The 19,645-nt window shown below is 45.6% G+C and overlaps 1 protein-coding gene across 3 annotated transcripts in view; it reads left to right on the plus strand.

Moving 5' to 3' along the window:
* CACNA1B (calcium voltage-gated channel subunit alpha1 B) overlaps window positions 1-19,645 on the plus strand; it is a gene marked incomplete at its 3' end in the record, with an annotated part of 192,444 nt that overhangs the window by 29,598 nt on the left and 143,201 nt on the right. For all 3 annotated transcript variants that reach the window (XM_079927741.1, XM_079927742.1, XM_079927743.1), the window contains exons 4-6: window positions 8,936-9,027; window positions 10,743-10,895; window positions 13,510-13,700. In XM_079927741.1, coding sequence (XP_079783867.1) covers window positions 8,936-9,027; window positions 10,743-10,895; window positions 13,510-13,700 — 436 coding nt within the window. The remainder of the gene's footprint in view (window positions 1-8,935; window positions 9,028-10,742; window positions 10,896-13,509; window positions 13,701-19,645) is intronic.

Raw genomic sequence — 19,645 nt, forward strand, 5'->3', positions numbered from 1 at the left:
TCATGATGTTGGGTAGCTATCGGCTCCGTCCATCGCCACAGCTCTTTTCAGCTTTCACATATGAAACTCTGTCCTCATTAAACAACAACCCCCACCTCTCCCTCCCCTCAGACCCTGAGAACCACCATTCTGCTTTCTGTCTCTACGATTTTGACTACTCTAAGTATCTCATAAAAGCAGAATCCTACAGTATGTGTCTTTTTTTGTGACTGGCCTATTTCATTTAGCGTACTGTCTTCAGGGTTCATCTAAGTTGCATTATGTATTAGAATTTCCTTCCTTTTTAAGGCTGAATAATATTCCAGTGTTTGTATATACCATAATTTGCTTCTTCGTTCATCCACTGATGGACACTTTGTGTTCCTTCTATGTTTTAGCTGTTGTGAATGCTGCTGTTATGATCCTGGGTGTAACAAATAAATCTCTTTGAGACCTTGTTTCATTTCTTCTGGATATATACCCAAGAGTGGAATTGCTGGATTGTATGGTAATTTTATGTTCAACTTTTTGAGGAATCACTGTACTGTTTTCCACAGCAGCTGCACCATTTTACATTCCCATCAACAATGCACAAGGGTTTTTCTTTCTTCACATCCTTGCCAACACTGTTATTTTCCTTTTTTTTTTATAATAATAGTCATCCTAATGGGTGTGATTGGTATCTTATTATAGTTTTTTGTTGTTGTTGCTTTGTTTTTGCGGTACGCGGGCCTCTCACCATTGTGGCCTCTCCCGTTGCGGAGCACAGGCTCCGGACGCACAGGCTCAGCGGCCATGGCTCACGGGCCCAGCCGCTCCGCGGCATGTGGGATCTTCCCGGACCGGGGCACGAGCCCGTGTCCCCTGCATCGGCAAGCGGACTCTCAACCACTGAGCCACCAGGGAAGCCCTCTTATTATAGTTTTGATTTGCATTTCCCTAATAATTAGTGATGTTGAGCACCTTTTCATGTGCTTAATGGCCATTTGTATATCTTTTTTGAAGAAATATACATTCAAGTCCTTTGCCTGTTTTTAAATTGGGTTTTTATTGTTGTTGAGTTGTAGGAGTTCTTAATATATTCTGGATATTAATCCCTTATTAGATATATGGCTTGTGAATACTTTATCCCATATTCTGTAGCTTGTCTTTTCACGCTGTTGATAGTGTCCTTTGATGTACAAAAGTTTTGTAAAATTTTGATGAAGTCCAATTTTTGTATTTTTTCTTTTATTGCTCAGGCTTTTGGTGTCATTTCCAAGAAATCATTGCCAAATTCAATGCCATGAAGATTTTCTCTTGTATTTTCTTTTGAGTATTATAGTTTAAGGTCTTACATTTAGAACTTTGATCCATTTTGAGTTGCTTTTTGTATATTGCATGAGATACGGGTCCAACTTAATATTCTTGCATGTGAACATCTAGTTTTTCCAGCACAATTTGGTGAAAAGACTGTCTTTTCCTCTTTGAATGGTTTTGGCCTTCTTGTTGAAAATCAATTGACCGTGTATGTAAGACTTCGTTTCTGGGTTATTGTTCTATCGTTCTGACTATCCAGAGTCCCTTGAGAGTCCGTATGAATTCTAGGATGAGTTTTGCTATTTCTGCAAAAAATCTCTTCGGAATTTTGGTCGGTATTGCATTGAATCTGTAGATTGCTTTGGGTATTGACATCTTAACAATATTGTTTTCCAATCCATGAACATGGGATGCCTTCCTGTTTGTTTAGTGTTCTTTAATTTCCTTCACCAGTGTTTTGTAGTTTTCAGGGTACAAGTCTGTCACCTCCTTAATTTTATTCTTAAGTATTTTATTCTTTTTGATGCTATTATAAATGGATTTTTAAAAAATATCCTTTGTTGGTTGTTCATTGTAAGTATATAGAATACAACCTATTTTTTTGTGTTGACTTTATGTCCCGAAACTTTACTGAATTCATTAGTTCTGGTAATTTTTGGTGGATTTTCTACAAATTTAGGATTTTCTACATATAAGATCTGTTGAGATTTTTATTGGAATTTCATTGAATTTGTGGGCTAATTTGGGGAAAGGGACATATAAAAATGTTGAATTGTCTCATCTATTAATACGGTTCATCTCTATTATCTCTTTGCTCTTCATGAATGTTTTATGACTTTTATTATCAAGATATTGCACTTATTTTATTGAGCTTATTCCTAGATACTTTATAGATTTTGTTGCTATTATAAACAATATTTTATGTCAGCTTTATCGAGATGTAATTCACATACTATAAAATTCATACTTTTAAAGTATACAATTCAGTGATTTTCAGTGTAGTCATAGAGTTGTACAACCATCACCACTAATTTTAGAACGTTTTCATTACCCCAGGAAGGAATCCCATACCCATTAGAATAAGAGCTTTTAAAATTTGCATTTTCTAATAGTACATGAAAAGAATTTATTTTTGTATATGTGTTTGGTATTTCATAACCTTGCTGAACTTTCTAATTCTACTAGTTTTGCTGTACTGTATATGCTTTTGGATTTTCTATGTAGAAATCACATTATCTGTGAATAAGACAGTTTGTTTCCTCCTTTCTAAACTTTTTTTTTCTTTTTCTTGTCTTTTTGCCTTGGCTAGGGCCTCCATATGATATAAATGGTATATTTGTGTTATCCCTGAATTTAAAGAGAAATGCTCCTAATGGTTTTTAGTAGATACCTATTGTCACTTTAAGGAATTTCCTGTTCCTAATTCTCTTTATCATGAATGATACTGAAATGTTATCAAATAATTTTTCTGAAAATTTTAACATGATTATATGGTTTTTATATTGATTTTCCAGGTGGTGGATTACATTAATAGTTATTCTACTATTGAATTATTCTTATGTTCCTTTGACAACTCAGTTGGCCATTATAAACTCTTAACATATGTACCTTTGAATTCGATTTACTCTAATATTTTATTTAAAATTTGTGTTCATAATTGAGATGTGTATAAATTTTTCTTGCCCTTTTCCAGTCTTTTTTTTTTTTTTTTTTTTTTTGTGGTACGCGGGCCTCTCACTGCCGTCACCTCTCCCGTTGCGGAGCACAGGCTCCGGACGCGCAGGCCCAGCGGCCATGGCTCATGGGCCCAGCGGCTCTGCGGCATGTGGGATCCTCCCGGACCGGGGCACGAACCCACGTCCCCCGCATCGGCAGGCGGACTCTCAACTGCGCCACCAGGGAAGCCCCCTTTTCCAGTCTTTAAAAAAATTTTTTTAATTGAAGTATAGTTGATTTACAATGTTGTGTTAGTTTCAGGTGTACAGCAAAGTGATTCAGTTATACATACATATATATCTATTTTTATCAGAATCTTTTCCCTTATAGGTTGTTGCAAAATACTGAGTATAGTTGCCTGTGCTAAACCGTAGGTCTTTGTTGGCTATCTGTTTTATATATAGTAGTGCGTATATGTTAATCTCAAACTTCGAATTTATCCTTCCCCCACCTTTCCCCTTTGGTAACCATAGGTTTGTTTTCTATGTCTGTGGGTCTATTTCTGTTTTGTATGTAAGTTCATTTGTATCATTTTTTTAGATTCCACATATAAGCAGTATCATATGATATTTGTATTTCTCTGTCTGGTTTACTTCACTTAGTATGATTATCTCTAGGTCCATCCATGTTGCTGCAAATGGAATTATTTCATTCTTTTTTTATAGCTGAGTAATATTCCATTGTATAAATATACCACATCTTCTTTATCCACTCATCTGTCCATGGTTGCCTTCATGTCTTGGCTATCGTAAATAATGCTGCTATGAACACTGGGGTGCATGTATCTTTTTGAATTATGGTTCCAGTCTTTTTTTTTTTAAACGTCTTTATTGGATGGTTCCAGTCTTGATGTCAAGATTATACCAGCATCATAAAATGAGTTGGGAGCTTTTCTTGTATTTTTATTCTCTAAAACAGTTTGTATAACACAGAATTTTCTGTTCTCTGAATGTTTGTAAGAACGTACTTGTAAAATTGTCTGGATCTGATATTCTGGCAGAGGAAAACTGAATCCAAATTAATTCTTGTAAATGGTCCAAGATTCTGGTCCCCTGCCTGCCCGCCTGTACAGCCATATCCCCTTGAGTGCAGGCAGATCCTGTGGGTATGATGAGATATCACTCCTGTGGTTAGGTTATGAATCAGTTGACTCTGAGTTAACCAAAAGGGAGATTATTTGGGTGGGACTGATCTCATCAGGTGATCCCTTTAAAGGGACTGGGCTCTTCCTATAGTCGGAGAGTTTAGAAGTGTGAGAGGGACTGTTGAGGGGCCAGGATCTGAGAGTGGCCTCCGGGGGCTAAGAGAAGTCCCCGGCTGACAGCAAGGCAAAGGGACTCCATTCCTACTGCAAGGAAGGGAACTCTGCAGACAACGTGAAGGGGCTGGAAAGCATCACTTTCCCTAGTTTAGCTTCCAGACGAGGATGCAGCTGGCTGTTCCCGAGACCTGCAGCAGAGAATTTAGCCACGATGTGCCCACAGAACTGTGAGCTAATAAACGGGTGCGATTTCAAGTCGCTACATTTGTGGTAGGTTTTTACAGAATAGAACTAATACAGTTGTTCATGGTTTATTCAGGTTTTCTACTTCTGTCACTTTTGGTAACTTGCTTTCCAAGAGGGTATATCCATTTCCTCAAAGTTTTAGCATCTCTTGGCATAAAATTGTTAACAATATTCTCTTGTGATTCTAAAAATCTCTCCCGTCTGTAGTTGTGTCCCTGTATTTTCACGCTTTCCTGTGCATGCGTGTACACATGCACACACAAATGTGTAAGTGTACATGTGTGCATGCATGCCTATACTATGTTTATTTGTATATGTATCTTCTGTATGCATTGGACACTCTCTTTTTCTTGATTACTCTTGCCAGAAGCGTGTTCATTTGATTAAACTTTCAAAGATTCAGCTTTCTATTATTTCTCTATTTTCTATTTTCACCATGTCTACTCTTTATTATTTCCATTTTTCTGCTTTCTCTAAATTTACCCTGCTATTCTTTTTTAAGATCCTTGAGACATAGGATCCTTGAGACATCCTTGGTTTATTTATTTTTAATCCTTAAAAAAATAAAATCAGTTAAGTTTATAAATTTCCCCTAAGGCATCACTTTGACTGAACCTCGCACATATAATATGTAGTATTTTTGTTGTTGATGAGTTCTAAATATTTGGTAATGTCTTTAATTAATGAGTTATTTAGTTGTGCATTTTGAAGGTTTCTATAATGCAAGTTTTTTTGATGTGGTTTTATAGTAGTATTCTTATTTAATTGGAGAAGTACGATAACACATGTTACTAAGTTTTTGAAATTTGCTGAGGCTTCTTTTGTGATGTAGGATATTTTCAAAGCTATCCCCATGTACTCCTAAAAGGATATATTTTCTATTTGTTAGGAACACATTTTGTTAGGAAAATAGATTATATATGATAGATAGATAGATGATAGATCGGTAGGTAGATAAAGGTAATATATGAAAGATATAGAAGATTAGAACAACAAGATGGATCGGGGTGCTAATTCTGTCTTGATCTTGTTCAGCCTTACTAAATTTTGGTGTTCAGTCTTTCAGGTTCTGATGAGAGCTTTGTGAGGACCTTCCACTGTGTTGGAGGAGTTCTTATTCTTTTTCTTTATCTGTTTTGAATTTATGAGGTTTGGGTGCATAAAAATTAATGATGATCATATTCCTTGGTGTAATTTTGCTTTCAGTATTATGCATTATATCTCTCTTTAGCCTTAGGATTGTTTTTTTGCTTTAAATTATATTTTGTCTTTAGTATTATATACCAACTTCCTTTTCTGTAGCATTTACTTAGTATATTCTTTTAAAAAATCTGTTTATTTTCAACATTTCTGTATTTTTTTTCAGGTATGGCTTTTGTAGGTGGCAACTTTTTGAAAGTTGGACTTTCAAAAGCTCCAATCTAATCATGTATGATTTAATAGGAAATGAAAATTCATTTATATTTCTTATTATTACTTGTGTGTTTGGACTTACGCCTAATATCTTATTTTGTTTTTCCTCTTTATATTATTTCTTTGTTTTGGGGGAGTCTTTTCCTGACTTTTGTAGTGTGACAAAATATTCTATATTACCTGTTCCCTACATACCTTTTTCACCTCTGATGGTTTTGAAATAGACTGTATTTCTATCCATTTACTGGATATCCTTAACATTTTAAATATATATTCATAACTATACATTTGTCTAACACAGAGGACAGAAAATTATAGCTCATCTGTCTGGCAACCTGTGCTTATAAATAAAGCTTTATTGGAACACAGCCTTGCCCATTCATTGACGTATTATCTGCTTTTATGCTACAATGATGGAGTTGAGTGGTTGTGACAGAGATTCTATGACTCACAAAGCCTAAATCTTTACTAATGGCCCTTTTCAGAAAATGTTTGCCGTCCTCTGACCTAATACAACGAAGAGTGATTTAGCCTCTATAACATAATTTGATGCAGCTACGCATGGAACAGCCCCTTCTGTAAATATTTTCATTATTGCCTAGGTTGTTAGTTTTGCATGTAGAAAATAATGAAAAATTGGACATCATAGTTTTAAAAATCAACAATTAATTAAATTTAACTATTTAAAAAATATCTGTGCCTACCATTGCTCTTGTATACTGTGCTTTCCCTTTAGGTTCAGTTCCCATGTTTTACTGAAGATCTGGGGTGATGACTCATTTTATCTCTGAAAATGTTTATTTTGCCCTCACTCTTTATTGACAGTTTAGCTGGATATAAAGTTCTAAGATGTCAATTATTTTCCTGCTGCTTTTTGGAGGTATTACTTAATTGTCTTCTAGCATATTTTTTTTTTGCTGAGGTGAAGTTTTCTCTCCTTTTAATTATTCTTTTTTCCCTAGATATTTTATCTTTTCTCTTTCGTAGCCTTTAATACTTTCTTTTTGTGCTTGATATTCTGCAGTTCCTCACACCATTTCTAGTTGGATGTATTTTATTTACGTGATTGGTACCTTGTAATGCACTTTAAATTTGAGAAAGCAAATCTTTAATTCTGGAAATTTCTCATCTGTTATCTTTTCAAATGTTGCTTCTTCACCACGTTCCCTCTATTCTCTTTTTCTAGAACCTACATTTGATGTGTGTTAGATATATGATCTAACCTCCATATCGCTTAATTTGTCTTTCATTTTTTTCTTTGTCCTTCCAATGTCTGTGAGTGATTCCTTAGTACTATTTCCTAAACCATTAATACACTCCAACTATGTCTCCAGCCTAGAGTATGATTATTATTATTGATAATATTTTAATACTATTTGTTTATTTCCAAAACTTCTAGCTAGTTTTTAGAATATCTACCTGTTTCTGCCTATTTTTGTTTCATAATTTTTTGATTTCATCTGAACAAAATTAATCTTTCAATAGTTGATTTTAGTAGTTGAATATCACTCTTAGTATTGGATTTTCTTACATGCTATGGAATTTTGGTTTGTATAGATTTTCTCGTTGCCCTTCTTTTCTTCTCCCCTGACCATTTTATCTTATTTTTTACCCCAGCTGCATCTCAAATTTTATTCCTTGCTGCTATGTATTTAGAGTAGGGGGACAACAATCCTTTTTCACCAAGCATCCAGGGTGCATTTTAAAGGTAGAGCCAACAGGATTGTTAGTGAATTGGGTGTGGAGTGTAAGAGAGAGAGGAGTCAGGTATGAAGTCTTGGTTTTGGCTTATGAAACACTTGACTAGTGCCGTTCACAGAGAGGGGGGAATACTGGGGAAGGAGCAAGATTGAGAGAAAGAATAAAAAGTTCTCTAGTCACCATCGTGTAACAACTCTGAACTTAAAAAAGTACGTGTTTTAATATTTACATTAAAGTTGTAAAAAGAATTCTTTAGTTTTATTAATGTTTGATATGCTTTTTTTGCTATCCAAGTGGAAATGGTAAAAAAGGCAGTTGGATGGATATATGAGCCCAAAGTCCCAGACTTGAGTTAAAGGTGTAAATTGGGAGTAATAAGCATACTGTGGTGTTCAAAGCTGTTGGGCAGATCCTATATGGTGTGAGCCTTGAGGCATCTAATTTTTCAGTCTGGTAGAGGAGGCAAAGCTTGCAAAGAAGACCTAGAAGAGACTCCCAGGATGTTAAGAGGAAAATGAGAGAATTGACCAACGGGCAAGAGAAGAAACCATTTATAGCAGGAGACTTAACCATTGCAATTGGTGAGAAGCCCTGACAAAACATTTCAGTGGAATGGTGTGGGTGAGAACATAGCTGGACAAAGCTAAAGAGAGGCAGAAAGGTAAGGCAGTGGGGATACCAAGGATTGACACTTTCAATGAGCTTTGGAGTGAAGGGAGCAGAGAAATGTGCTGGGGTTGGAGGCAGATATGGAATTTTCTGTTTTGTTTTAAGATGGGAGACGTTGGGGTATGTTCTTATGCTAAGGGAGTCCTCTGAGCCCTCTATTCACTTTCCCCACTGTTTGTTCCTGTGTTCTCCTGTGGTAAAGTGAGGAATAGGTCATGTGGCATCTGTTCAGAAGTCCCTCAAGTTCCATTCTACTCCTGCTCCTGCTATCACCACCTGTCATGAGGCAGCTTGGAGTGCAGTTGGGGTTGCTTGGGGACATGGTTCAGGCTTGGACTCAATTCAAGGACAGATTCAAGGCCTGGCCGGGGACCAGAGACCAAGTGTCCTCTCGGGGTGATGCCTGGAGGGTTGGTTATGCTGGTAAAAGCCATTCCTAACATTGCTGGCGAGGACGTCTGAATTCAGTTCCTGGCCTTCCCTGCCTAGTACGCCGCCCCCGACCCCCACCCCCGTGCTTGGACAGCGGGGGACACAGGCACGAAGGTGTCACTGCTGTTGGAAGACAGGACATGGGTGGTGGGAGGGGCGTGCCCTCTTCTCAACTCCATGCGGAAGCCCTCACTTCCCCCTTGTCTTTGTTCCTGCCAGGATCCTCGCCACAGCTGGCACTGACTTTGACCTGCGAACCCTGCGGGCTGTGCGTGTGCTGAGGCCCCTGAAGCTGGTGTCTGGGATTCCAAGTGAGTCTGGCAAAAGCAATCAGGCCCAGCCTACCTGGACACTGACCTCTCTCCCAACCCCTGTCATGGCCAGTTAGGCCCTAACAGTGGGCCCTTTGGTGACTCTGAGCTCGCTGCCCTTGACCCCGGGGAACCAGGCACGAAGAAGGGAGGAGCGGCCCTTCTCCAGTCTCTCTCAACTCCGTGAAAACCCAGAGGGTAACTTGGCTTCCCTACGTGGAAGCTTTGATCCTCCTCACACACTCTGCTGTACTTCCAGCTCTTTGCTGCTTTTTCTGTGGTTAAAGGGCAGGTGAGAGATCGACCAAGGTGGTGGGGCAGGATGCCTGAGAACACATGCAGAGGCTGCAAAGGACCACCTGTCTTGGCTCAGGCTGGGCAGGGCTGTTGGGACCTGTGACCTGGTTAAGACATGCTCTGGGGCTGGGCTGCTCAAGAGGCCACGCGAGAGCAGGGGGTGGCCAGGCTACCTCGAGAGCCGGGCACCGCCTGTGCCCGTGTTCCTCCAAGCCAGTGGAAGTTTGGGTTTCCCTCAGAGCCTGGGTGGCAGGGCCCTGAGGCTGTGTCGCCTGAGCCAACTGCAGGGAAGACCGCTGGCTGGCTCCGTGTTCTGCCCTAAGACCCTGCCAGGCAAAGGCTCAGGCCTGTACCCAGGAGCTGGGGTGAAGCTGGAAGTGGGGACAGTGGGGTTCAGCCTCTTCTGCCCAGTTCCTCTGGTCTGGACATACTCATGCCCCACGGTCAGTGGTAAAACACTCCCTAGGAGTAGGCCCCCTGCTTTACTTTCCCTGAGGGGTGGGTCTGTCAGGAACCCCTGCTCTTAGTTCCCAGGATCCCTTGCTTGTCCCTCCCAGTATCCCCTGCTCCTAGTTGCCAGGATCCCCTGCTTTTCCCTCCCAGGATCCCTTGCTTGTCCCTCCCAGGATCCCCTGCTCTTCCCTCCCAGTATCCCCTGCTCCTAGTTCCCAGGATCCCCTGCTTTTCCCTCCCAGGATCCCCTGTTCTTCCCTCTCAGTATCTCCTGGCCTTAATTCCCAGGATTTCCTGTTCTTCTCTCCCAGCATCCCCTGCTTAGTTCCCAGCATTCCCTGTTCTTCCCTCCCTTGATCCCCCGCTCTTAGTTCCCAGGATCTCTTGCTTTTCTCTCCCAGAATCCCTTGCTTTTCTCTGTCAGGATCCCCTGCTCTTCCCTCACAGCATCCCCTGCTCTTAGTTCCCAGGATCCCCTGCTTTTCCCTCCCATGATCCCCTGCTCTCAGCTCCGAGGATTCCCTCATCTTTCCTCTCAGGACTCTCTGCTGTTGCTCCACCCTGAGACCTGCATAGACTCAAGATCTCACCAGAACTTCATGCTGACACCGCCACACGCTGCTCCTCCCTTGAACTGGGACAGTGCTCAGTCCACTCCCCCTGCCCCGAGACCCTGTGCTTTGTGCCCCTCCCCAAGGACTCTCAGCTCCGCCCCACGCAGGCACTCCCTGCTCTGTCCTCCTTCCCTCGAGACTTCTTGCTTCCCCACCACTCCCTGCTCTGTCCCCCGCTTTGAGGGCCCAGCTCTGTCCTTTGGCCTCGTGGATACTCACTGCTCAACACCTTGCCCAGGACGCTCAGCCCTGCCCGCCCAGGCTCTTGCTGTTCTGTCCACGCCCCCAGCCCACTGCCCGCTCTGCCCACTGTGCTCTCTGACCTGCCTGCTTTGCCTGCTCTGGCCCCAGGTCTGCAGGTGGTGCTCAAGTCCATCATGAAGGCCATGGTTCCGCTCCTACAGATCGGGCTGCTTCTCTTCTTCGCCATCCTCATGTTTGCCATCATTGGCCTCGAGTTCTACATGGGCAAATTCCACAAGGCCTGTTTCCCCAACAGTACAGGTGAGGCCTAGCAGCGCTCCTCAGACCCAGATGAGGGCCACAGACTCATTCATCCTGGAGAGATGCAGTGTTCTGGGCCCTGGCCCGCGGGGGGTGGGGGTGCCCTCCAGATGCCAGACGAAGGAGGTGGACCCAGACAAGATAAACACAAACACATAAAATCATGTCAGACTGTAGTAACTTCTAGGAGGGAAGCAAGAAAGGTACTTGCAGTAGAGTCATTTGGGGGCCTGCTTCACAGAGCATGGCCTGGGGAGGCCCCTCTGCCAAGGTGGCAACTGGACAGCCATCTGAGTGCCGTGAGGGGGGGCCTGTGCGGTCGCCTGCCAGACGGTCCAGTTACGAGGAGCAGTAAGTGTGAAAGGCTGGCGTGAGGAGCGCTGGGTGCAGAGGGGGCGAGAGGAGATCGGCGGATACTGAATCTGCTCCTGTTGGTGAAGACTTGAAGGCCGTACCAGTCCTCTGATAGGATGAAAAGCAGCAGAAAAGAAACATCTAGTGAAAACGTAGGACGCGTATTGTAGCTTGGACTAGAATGCTTTCCCGGTATCAGAGACAAGCTTATCAGTATGTTTTCCTGCTGGCCTGTTACTGACGCACCGACGACGTTAAGTGGCATTTTCTTTTTTTTATTCCTTAAAGAAAATATACTTCATTTCTACAACTATAATATTGAATAAAATGATTATTTTTCACAAACCCCTTAACATTTTTTGGCGATGATGTTTCTGACCTTCAGAAGTTAACGTAAGATCAGGAAGTGAGATCCCGTAAGCTGAGAACTCTGGACAGCTCAGCTTTACCTGTGGTGAAGCAGTGGCTTCAGGCCGTGCTAGGACTCTGAGTCCAGGAGAGATGGTGGCTGGGGCCAGGCTGTTTGGCAGTTAGAAAGGGTCAGGTTCTGGGTCTATTTTGCATTGAGGCCTGCTGAGCCAACTGGGTTTTCTGGGCAATTGTACGTGGAGTAAGAGAAAGGGAAGAGTTAAGGGTGACACTAAGGTTTGTGTCTTTTTTTTTTTTTTTTTTGCCCGCATTGGGTCTTTGTTGCTGCACGCAGGCTTTCTCTAGTTGCAGCGAGCAGGGGCTACGCTTCGTTGCGGTGCGCGGGCTTCTCACTGAGGTGGCTTCTCTTGTTGTGGAGCACGGGCTCTAGGCGTGCGGGCTTCATTAGTTGCAGCATGCAGGCTCCGTAGTTGTGGCTCACAGGCTCTAGAGCGCAGGCTCAGTAGCTGTGGCGCACGGGCTTAGTTGCTCCACGGCATGTGGGACCTTCCCGGACCAGGGCTCGAACCCATGTCCCCTGAACTGGCAGGCAGATTCTTCACCACTGCGCCACCAGGGAAGTCCAAGGTTTGTGTCTTGAGCTACAAACACGTTAAAGGAGAAAACCTGTGTGATCATCTCAATAAATGCAGAAAAAGTTTTTATTGAAGTTTAAATCATTCATAATTAAAAAAAACCTCTTATCCAAGTGGAAATAAAGGGGAATTTTCTTAAACTCCCTAAAATTCCCTGCAAACATCATACTTTGTCATAAGTTTTGTGAGCTTTCCCTTTAAGGCCAAGAACAAGATAAAGACACACATGGTCACTTCTGGTCCACGTAGCCTTGGTGGTCGCGGCCAGTAACGTGAGGCAAGAAAAAGTACCCTGTCAAGAATGTGAAAGGAGGAAAGAAAACTGTCATTATTTACAGAGAATGTGATTATTTACACCTAGACAGACAATGGCTTCCTGGTCTTCTTTATGAGCATTTGTTAAGGTATTTGGAGGGAAAGGAATAAACTTTTGTGATCCTCAGTTTTGCCTTCTAAGCCTGGGAGCATTTGCTTTCCATCCTAGCAATTCCTCAAAATTTCTCCTGTGTTGATAGGAGGGATTTTCCATGTGTGGTCATACATTTGTTTTTTTAAATAGTGTTTTCTATCCTTTCGTCAGGATTTTGGGAGTGGAGGGATTAACATGTGCTGCTTGCCCCCTTATCCCAGAGATTAGCCCTGGTTTTCTGCGATTTCTTTAACGTCTCTCTGTGCGGTCCCTGGCTGCCGGCTAGACTGCAGGCCAGCAGGAGCTTGTCCCCTTTGCTGGGGCCAGTGCCGTGAGGACTGGGCCCTGAAGCCCGGCCACGCTCTGGGCCTGTGTTGGTCGACCTGCCTGACGAGCACCGAGACCGCAGTGCTGAGTCCTGCTTGGCTCTGGCTCCAGCGTGACAGGCAGATGTGCGCGTCGGGGGAGTCTGGGTGGAGGTCAGGCTGTGAGGGAGAATCAGGGTGTTGCTGGTAGGGAGAGTCGGAGGCTAGGAGTCTGTTGTTTTTGGTTTTAAGATGAATGAGTCCTCGGCATGTTTACATAGTGATGGGCAGTTCTAGTGGGGAAGGAGAGGTCGACCAGCAGTTTCTGAGAGGGTGGGTCTGAGGGTGGCGGTGGGGGGGCGGGGGGGCAGACCGTAGGCACGGGGACAGAGCCGGCGCAGGTGCAGGAGCGGCAGGGAGAGTTTCCCTCGGTGCCTGATTCCTGTCCCACTGTGATGAGGTCTCTGGGGCCCACAGTCCCAGCAGGGGGTGGAGAACGCGGTGCCTCTGAGCTCAGCTTTGCTCCCTTCGTCTCCTCGCAGACGCAGAGCCGGTGGGCGACTTCCCCTGTGGCAAGGAGGCCCCAGCCCGGCTGTGCGAGGGTGACACTGAGTGCCGGGAGTACTGGCCGGGACCCAACTTCGGCATCACCAACTTTGACAACATCCTGTTCGCCGTCCTGACGGTGTTCCAGTGCATCACTATGGAGGGCTGGACCGACATCCTCTACAACGTGAGTTCTGTCTTGGCCCTAAAGCTGCTGGGGCCCCGCTGACGCGGAGCTTCTGTTCAGCCCCAGGCTCCCTCCTCGCCCCACAGGATGGAACACAGGCTCCTTCAGGCAGCTCCGCCTCGGGGCCACTGACCCGGGTCCTGGAGTCTCCGGGACAGCTTTTCTTATGAGAGTAAAGCTGAGGGCCAGGTGGTGGAGGTCAGAAAAGAAAGTTCCAGAGAAGGTGCTCCTGCTGCCGCTGCTGACGATGGCCCACTGCGTGAAGAGCTTTGTCCCTGTGAGCTCGTAGACGATGGGAGAGAGGCTCGGAGAAGCTAGCCAGCTGGCCCTCGGCCCGAGGCAGCAGGTGGCTGCCTGGTGAACAGGGGAGGAGCAGGGCTGAGCGCGGGGAAGCTTCCCTGACTGCGCCAGGGTCCTGGTGGTGGGAACGGGTGTCGTGTACCTTTGTTTCCTTCCCACTAAGTCTACCTGGTTCTCTTTCCTCCAGTGTTCCCTGTCGTTAGGATGCCAGCCCGTCCCAGCAGTGTAGGGCAGTCTGGGGGTTGGTGCCTGTGACAGAAGTTGGGTGTAAGGCCCTCGGGGGCTTCCTGGTGACCCATCTCACTCCCGCCTCCCCTCCACCTGCGGCTCTTCTTGGGGGACCTGCCATCGACTCCTGGGCAGACCTCTCTCTCTTCTTTTTATATGATGACCCCCTACTCCTACAGAGCTACCTTCTACCCCCTAGAGTCCTGTGAGCTGTGGGCATGAAAATAATTAAGTTAGTGGAAGTAGAGAAAGAAGGTGCACTTGAAACAGGAAGTTTGGCAGGTCTGGCTGGTGGACTGCTGTGTTTTGGTAGCCAGAGGGTGTGTTGTGCTCGGGGGCTGTGGAGGGGGTGTCCTAGAGTGTGAGGTACTTCACTTTGAACCTGTCACTTGTGCGCTGAGGGTGGGGCTTGGGCCACCAGCCCCCGGAGCAGCCACACGCTTCTGGCTTGAAGGTGGGCAGGAGGAAAGGGACAGCCTGGGGCCCTCTGCTCTCCGGCCCTGTGGGTCTCAGGGCTGGAAGTCCAGCAGGCGCTCGGTAAGTGCTGGCTGAGCAGGCGGATGGCGGAGGGCGAGTTCAGGAGGAGCCAGCCTGAGGTCCACTAAGCCAGAGCCCTCCTGGGAGCGGGAGTTGCGTCTGGTGACGGTCTCGTTTGATCGAGGAAAAGAGGAATGGAGACAAGGGCGGTGACGAGGCGCTTGGCTGTTCTCTCCCTACAGCCGATCCAGGAGCAGCCTCCACAAAGACGAGCCCTCAGCACAGCTGGAGTGGGCCACGTCCCTGCCAGGGCGCCCGAGCGGGGCGCCGCGTGAGCAGGTCTCCACAGCCCTTCGTGCCGTGGGGCTTGGCCGGGTGACTCAGCCTGGTAGGCCTGTGCCCCCAGGGGAGGGGTGGGCAGGAGCCAGACCTCGGGGCAGGAGGTGCCAGTCAGGAGGGGCCACAGAGGCTCACCCGACACGTATTTCCAGGGGACCCACTGGGTGCAGGTGCTGCAGACACAGTGGCGGCAGGAGGCCTTCAGTAAATAAGGGCCTGGTAATGGCGAGCTGCTGTGAAGAAAACAAAGGCGGACGAGGGGCAGGGGCGACAGGCCAGGGGGCGCTGGGAAAGCAAGGCCTGGTGGGGTCTGGGAGCCAGACGGGCAGACGCGATGGCACGGTGCCGCAGAGTCTGGCGGCGGGGCACCGGGACGCAGTGACGGGCAACGCAGTGACGGGCGTGGGTCGTGAGGCTGGTGCCCAGAGCCGCTGGCCAAGAACTGTTGGATCCATCCTCCACACTGAGGGATAACAGGGTTGGTTGCAGGAGATCAGACAGGACTTTGGAAGAGGATTCTTTGGAGGGCGAGCCTGCCACTCCCCCCGCCCAGTGAGAGGGACGTTCGTGGTCCCCTCAGACATATGCTCCTTGATGGAGCCCGAGCGACGTGCCTTCAAGGGCTGGAGCCATAGGCCTGCCGCAGCGGGGCTGGGGGGGCAGGTGAGCACATCTGCAGTCTGGGGAGAAGCCAGGGCCCTTTTAAGTCCTGGCTGGAAGGAATGAGGGGGGGGTCTCGAGAGAGACCCAGAGACCGACTGGTAAAACACTGGCGGTAGTGGGCGGGTGGGTCCTCAGCCTGGAGGAGAAGTGGTCTGTCTGGGTTTTGAAAAGTGTGGTCAGATGGGGTCCTGGAAGAACACACAGCAGTGCCGCCTGGCTTCGGTAGCGTGGAGGTCAGTGACCCAGGAAGGAGGAAGAGTGTGTGGCGTCGGGAGCAGAGAGGGGCCACACCGTCCTCTCCCTTTGAGAACAGCCAGCTGTGCAGGCCGGCTGAGGAGAGAAGATATTCTCAGTGTGAAGCACGTCAGCGGGGCCGGGACCCTTAATTGTGTTTATACTTGAGGTGGCTGTAGAATTTTCTGTTACCCAGAGTTGTCAGAACAGTCGCAGGACCGATCCCCATTTCCATCCCGGGCTATGTCTACGTTCAGTGTCGACTTAAAAAAAGGCACAACGTGAGAGCTGCGCGTTAAGTTTTATTTGGGGCAAAATGAGGGCTGCAACCCGGGAGACAGCATCCCAGATCGCTCTGAGAAACGGCTCCACAGAGGCAGGGAGGAAGGTCAGTATAGATGTGGTCTGGGTGAAGGGGGCGTACATGCAGTCAAGCATTATTTTTTGTAGAAGGTTTCTGCTCGTCTCGTGCATGTCACTGCCAGTCATGAGGAGCAGGCGTCGCCGTGAAGGATTTGAGTGCTTGTCTAGATACGAGGAGATACAAGAACTGGGCTCATAAAATTGTCTCCTGAAAATATCCATCTATCGGAAGACCTGTTCTGCCAGTGTCACCCAGAGCCCAGAGCGCCTCCGTTCAGCGTTTCAGGGGCTGTTGCAAGGCAGCAGCCGCAGCAGCACATGATTTACGCCTTGTAGAGGCAGCTGGCAAGTGACAATGGCGAGCGCCAATTTGTAGCTGACAAGAGGAACCGTAGGAGGTAAATAATGTGGGCTTGTGGTTACATACATGTGGTTCTGCATCTGTTCATTGCACTAGTTTCGTAAAGATCCGAGGAAGGCGCGTTCAGATACGTAGGTGCAAAGGCTCCGTTTTGAAGTTAGTGCAGACACAACCTGCTCGTTGGTTGGATGTGATGTTTAATGTGAAAGAAAGAAGAATCAAAGATAGTGTGACTGGAGCCGTTGGGAAAGGTGGTGCCTTGGATTGAGAAGGGGAGAATGGGGAGCAAGGTAACTGCGGATTTTTGTTTTAGCGGAGCATCATGGTGGAAACTGAGAACCCTGCTTTGGCCCTGGAAAGCCTTGGACAACTGTTTCATCCAAGTGGAGATGCTGAGTGTACAGTTGGGTGTATGAGAGGGGGTTCAGGGGGGACAGCAGGGCTGAGGGTTTGAAGTCATGGATGATGCTTAAGATTATGGGAGAGGATGAGATCGCTTGGGTGTGGATGTGTGGATGGAGAAGCAAAGAAGGCTACAGATGGAGCCTTGTCTGAACCTTTGGCTGTCAGGAGAATTCCAACGTTCAGAAGTCAAGTAGGAAAGAAGGAGCCAGCAAAAGAGAGCGAGGCGGGGACTTGCGGGGAGTAGGGACAGCACTGCAAGTGTGCTGCGTCTTGGGAGCAGAGCAAAGAGAGTTTCCAGAAAGTGACCGACCAGATCAGCCGTTGCTGAGAGGTCGCAGGCGCTGTCGGTAAACTAGACAAGAGCGTTTCGGCAGTGGGGATAAAACCTTGGAATGTATAGGTTAAAGGCAGGAGGTATGGAAGTGAGGACGGCAAGCATAGTCATCTCGCTCAGGGGGTTTCCCTGTGAAGTGGAGGAGGGCAAGAGGAGGTAAGTGCAGGGAGATGTGGGAATTGGCTTTTTTTTTTTTTAATGAATTGTAGGTTCAAATGCAGTTGTAAGAAATAATGCAGAGAGAGCCCTTGTATGCTTTGCCCTTTTCCTGTAACGGTAACAACCTGCAGAACTAGCTGCCGGAACCAGGGCAGCGACATTGCTACAGTCAAGGCACAGGACGTTCCATCACAAGGGATGCTGTGCCGCTCTTTTATAGCCACGCCCACTTCTCTCCTGCCTTCGCGCCTGGTAGCCACTGATCTTTGTGCCGCGTTGATAATTTTGCCGTTTCGAGAATGTTATGCAGATGAAACCGTTCCCTATGTGACCTTCGGGTATTGGCTATTTTCCACTCCGCATAATACTCTGGAGCTGCATCCGGATTATTCTGTGTGCCAGCAGTTTCTTCCTTTCTGTTGCTGAGTGGTGCTCCAGGTGTGGGTGGACTGCAGTGTTTAATGCTCACCTGTTAACGGACATCTGTGTTGTCTCTGTTCAGGGTTATCAGGAATAAAGTTGCTCAGCACATTTGTGGGCAGGTTTTGTGCAGATGTAAGTTTTCATTTCTCTGGGTTAAATGCTCAAGGGTGCAATTTCTGGGTTGTATAGTAGTTGCGTGTTTAGTTCTTTAAGAAATTAACGCTTTCCCAGAGGCCTGTATTCTTTTGCATCCCCACCTGCAGTGTATGAATAATCTAGTTTTTCTGCATCCTCACTGGTATTTGGTGTTTTTAACTTCAGCCACTCTGACAGTGTGTAGAGATGTATCTCAGTGCACGTCCTAATGGCTGATGATGTTAGCATCTTTTCAGACGTACTTGCCGTTTGTGGGTCTTCTTCAGTGAAATATCTCTTCATATCTTTTGCTCATGGTCTGGATTGTTCTTTCACTGTAGAGTTTTTATATATTCTAGATACATTCTAGTTCTTTGTCAGATGTGTGGTTTGCAAATGTTTTCTCCTAGTCAGTAGCTTGTCTTTTCATACTCCTCACCTGGTCTGTGAAAGAACCAGCGTTTTTAATGTTAATAAAGTCCAGTTTATCAATTGTTCCTTTTGTGGATTGGGCTTTTGGCATCAAATCTAAGAACTCTTTGCCTAGTCCTAAATCTTAAATATTTTCTCCTGTGTTTTTTTCTAGAAGTTTTATTATTTTATATGTAAGTCTGTGATCCATCTTGAGTTAGTTTTTGTATAAAGTGTGAGGTTTAGGTTGAGGTGAATATGCTCTCTCTCCGCCCTCCCTCCCTCCCCTTCCCCTCCCTGCTTCCTCCCTTCCTTCCTCCCTCCCTCTCTCTCCTTTCTTTCTTTCTTTCCTTCTTTCTTTCCTTCCTTCTTTCTTTCTTTCTTTTCTTCTTTCTTTCTTTCTTTCCTTCTTTCTTTCCTTCTTTCTTTCTTTCTTTCTTTCTTTCTTTCTTTCTTTCTTTCTTTCTTTCTTTCCTTCTTTCCTTCTTTCTTTCTTTCTTCTTTCTTTCCTTCTTTCTTTCCTTCTTTCTTTCTTTCTTTCTTTCTTTCTCTTTCTCTCTTTCTCTCTTTCTCTCTTTCTTTCTTTCTTTCCCTGGTTTTGTTTTCAGGGTAACACAAGCTTTATAAAATGAATTGAGAAGTAATTACTCGTCTTCTATTTTTCTAGAAGAGATTGTGCATAAGTGGCGTTAATTATTTTTTAAATGTTTGGTAGAATTCTATAATCTGGGCCTAGAGATGTCTTTTATTTTTTCATATCTCACTTTTATTTTTATTCACCTACCATGAAATTCACAAAGTGGTGAATGGCTCAGTGCTTTTTGTACGTGCACAGGACTGTGCAACCGTTACCATCACTCATCTTTGAAGATTTTCATCAACCAAAAAAGAAACCCTGTACCCATTAGTAGTCACTTCCCATTCCTCCATCCCCAGCCTCTGGAACCACTAATATATTTCTGTCTCTTTATATTCGCCTATTCCAGGCATTTCATACAAATGGACTCATACAATATGTGGGATTTTGTGTTTCTAAGGTCCATCCATGTTGTAGCAAGTACCAGTATTTCATTGCTTTTATTATCAAAGATGATTCCATTGTGTGGATATACC

Source organism: Stenella coeruleoalba (assembly GCF_951394435.1).
Source record: "Stenella coeruleoalba genome assembly, chromosome: 7".
Classification (NCBI taxonomy): domain Eukaryota; kingdom Metazoa; phylum Chordata; class Mammalia; order Artiodactyla; family Delphinidae; genus Stenella; species Stenella coeruleoalba.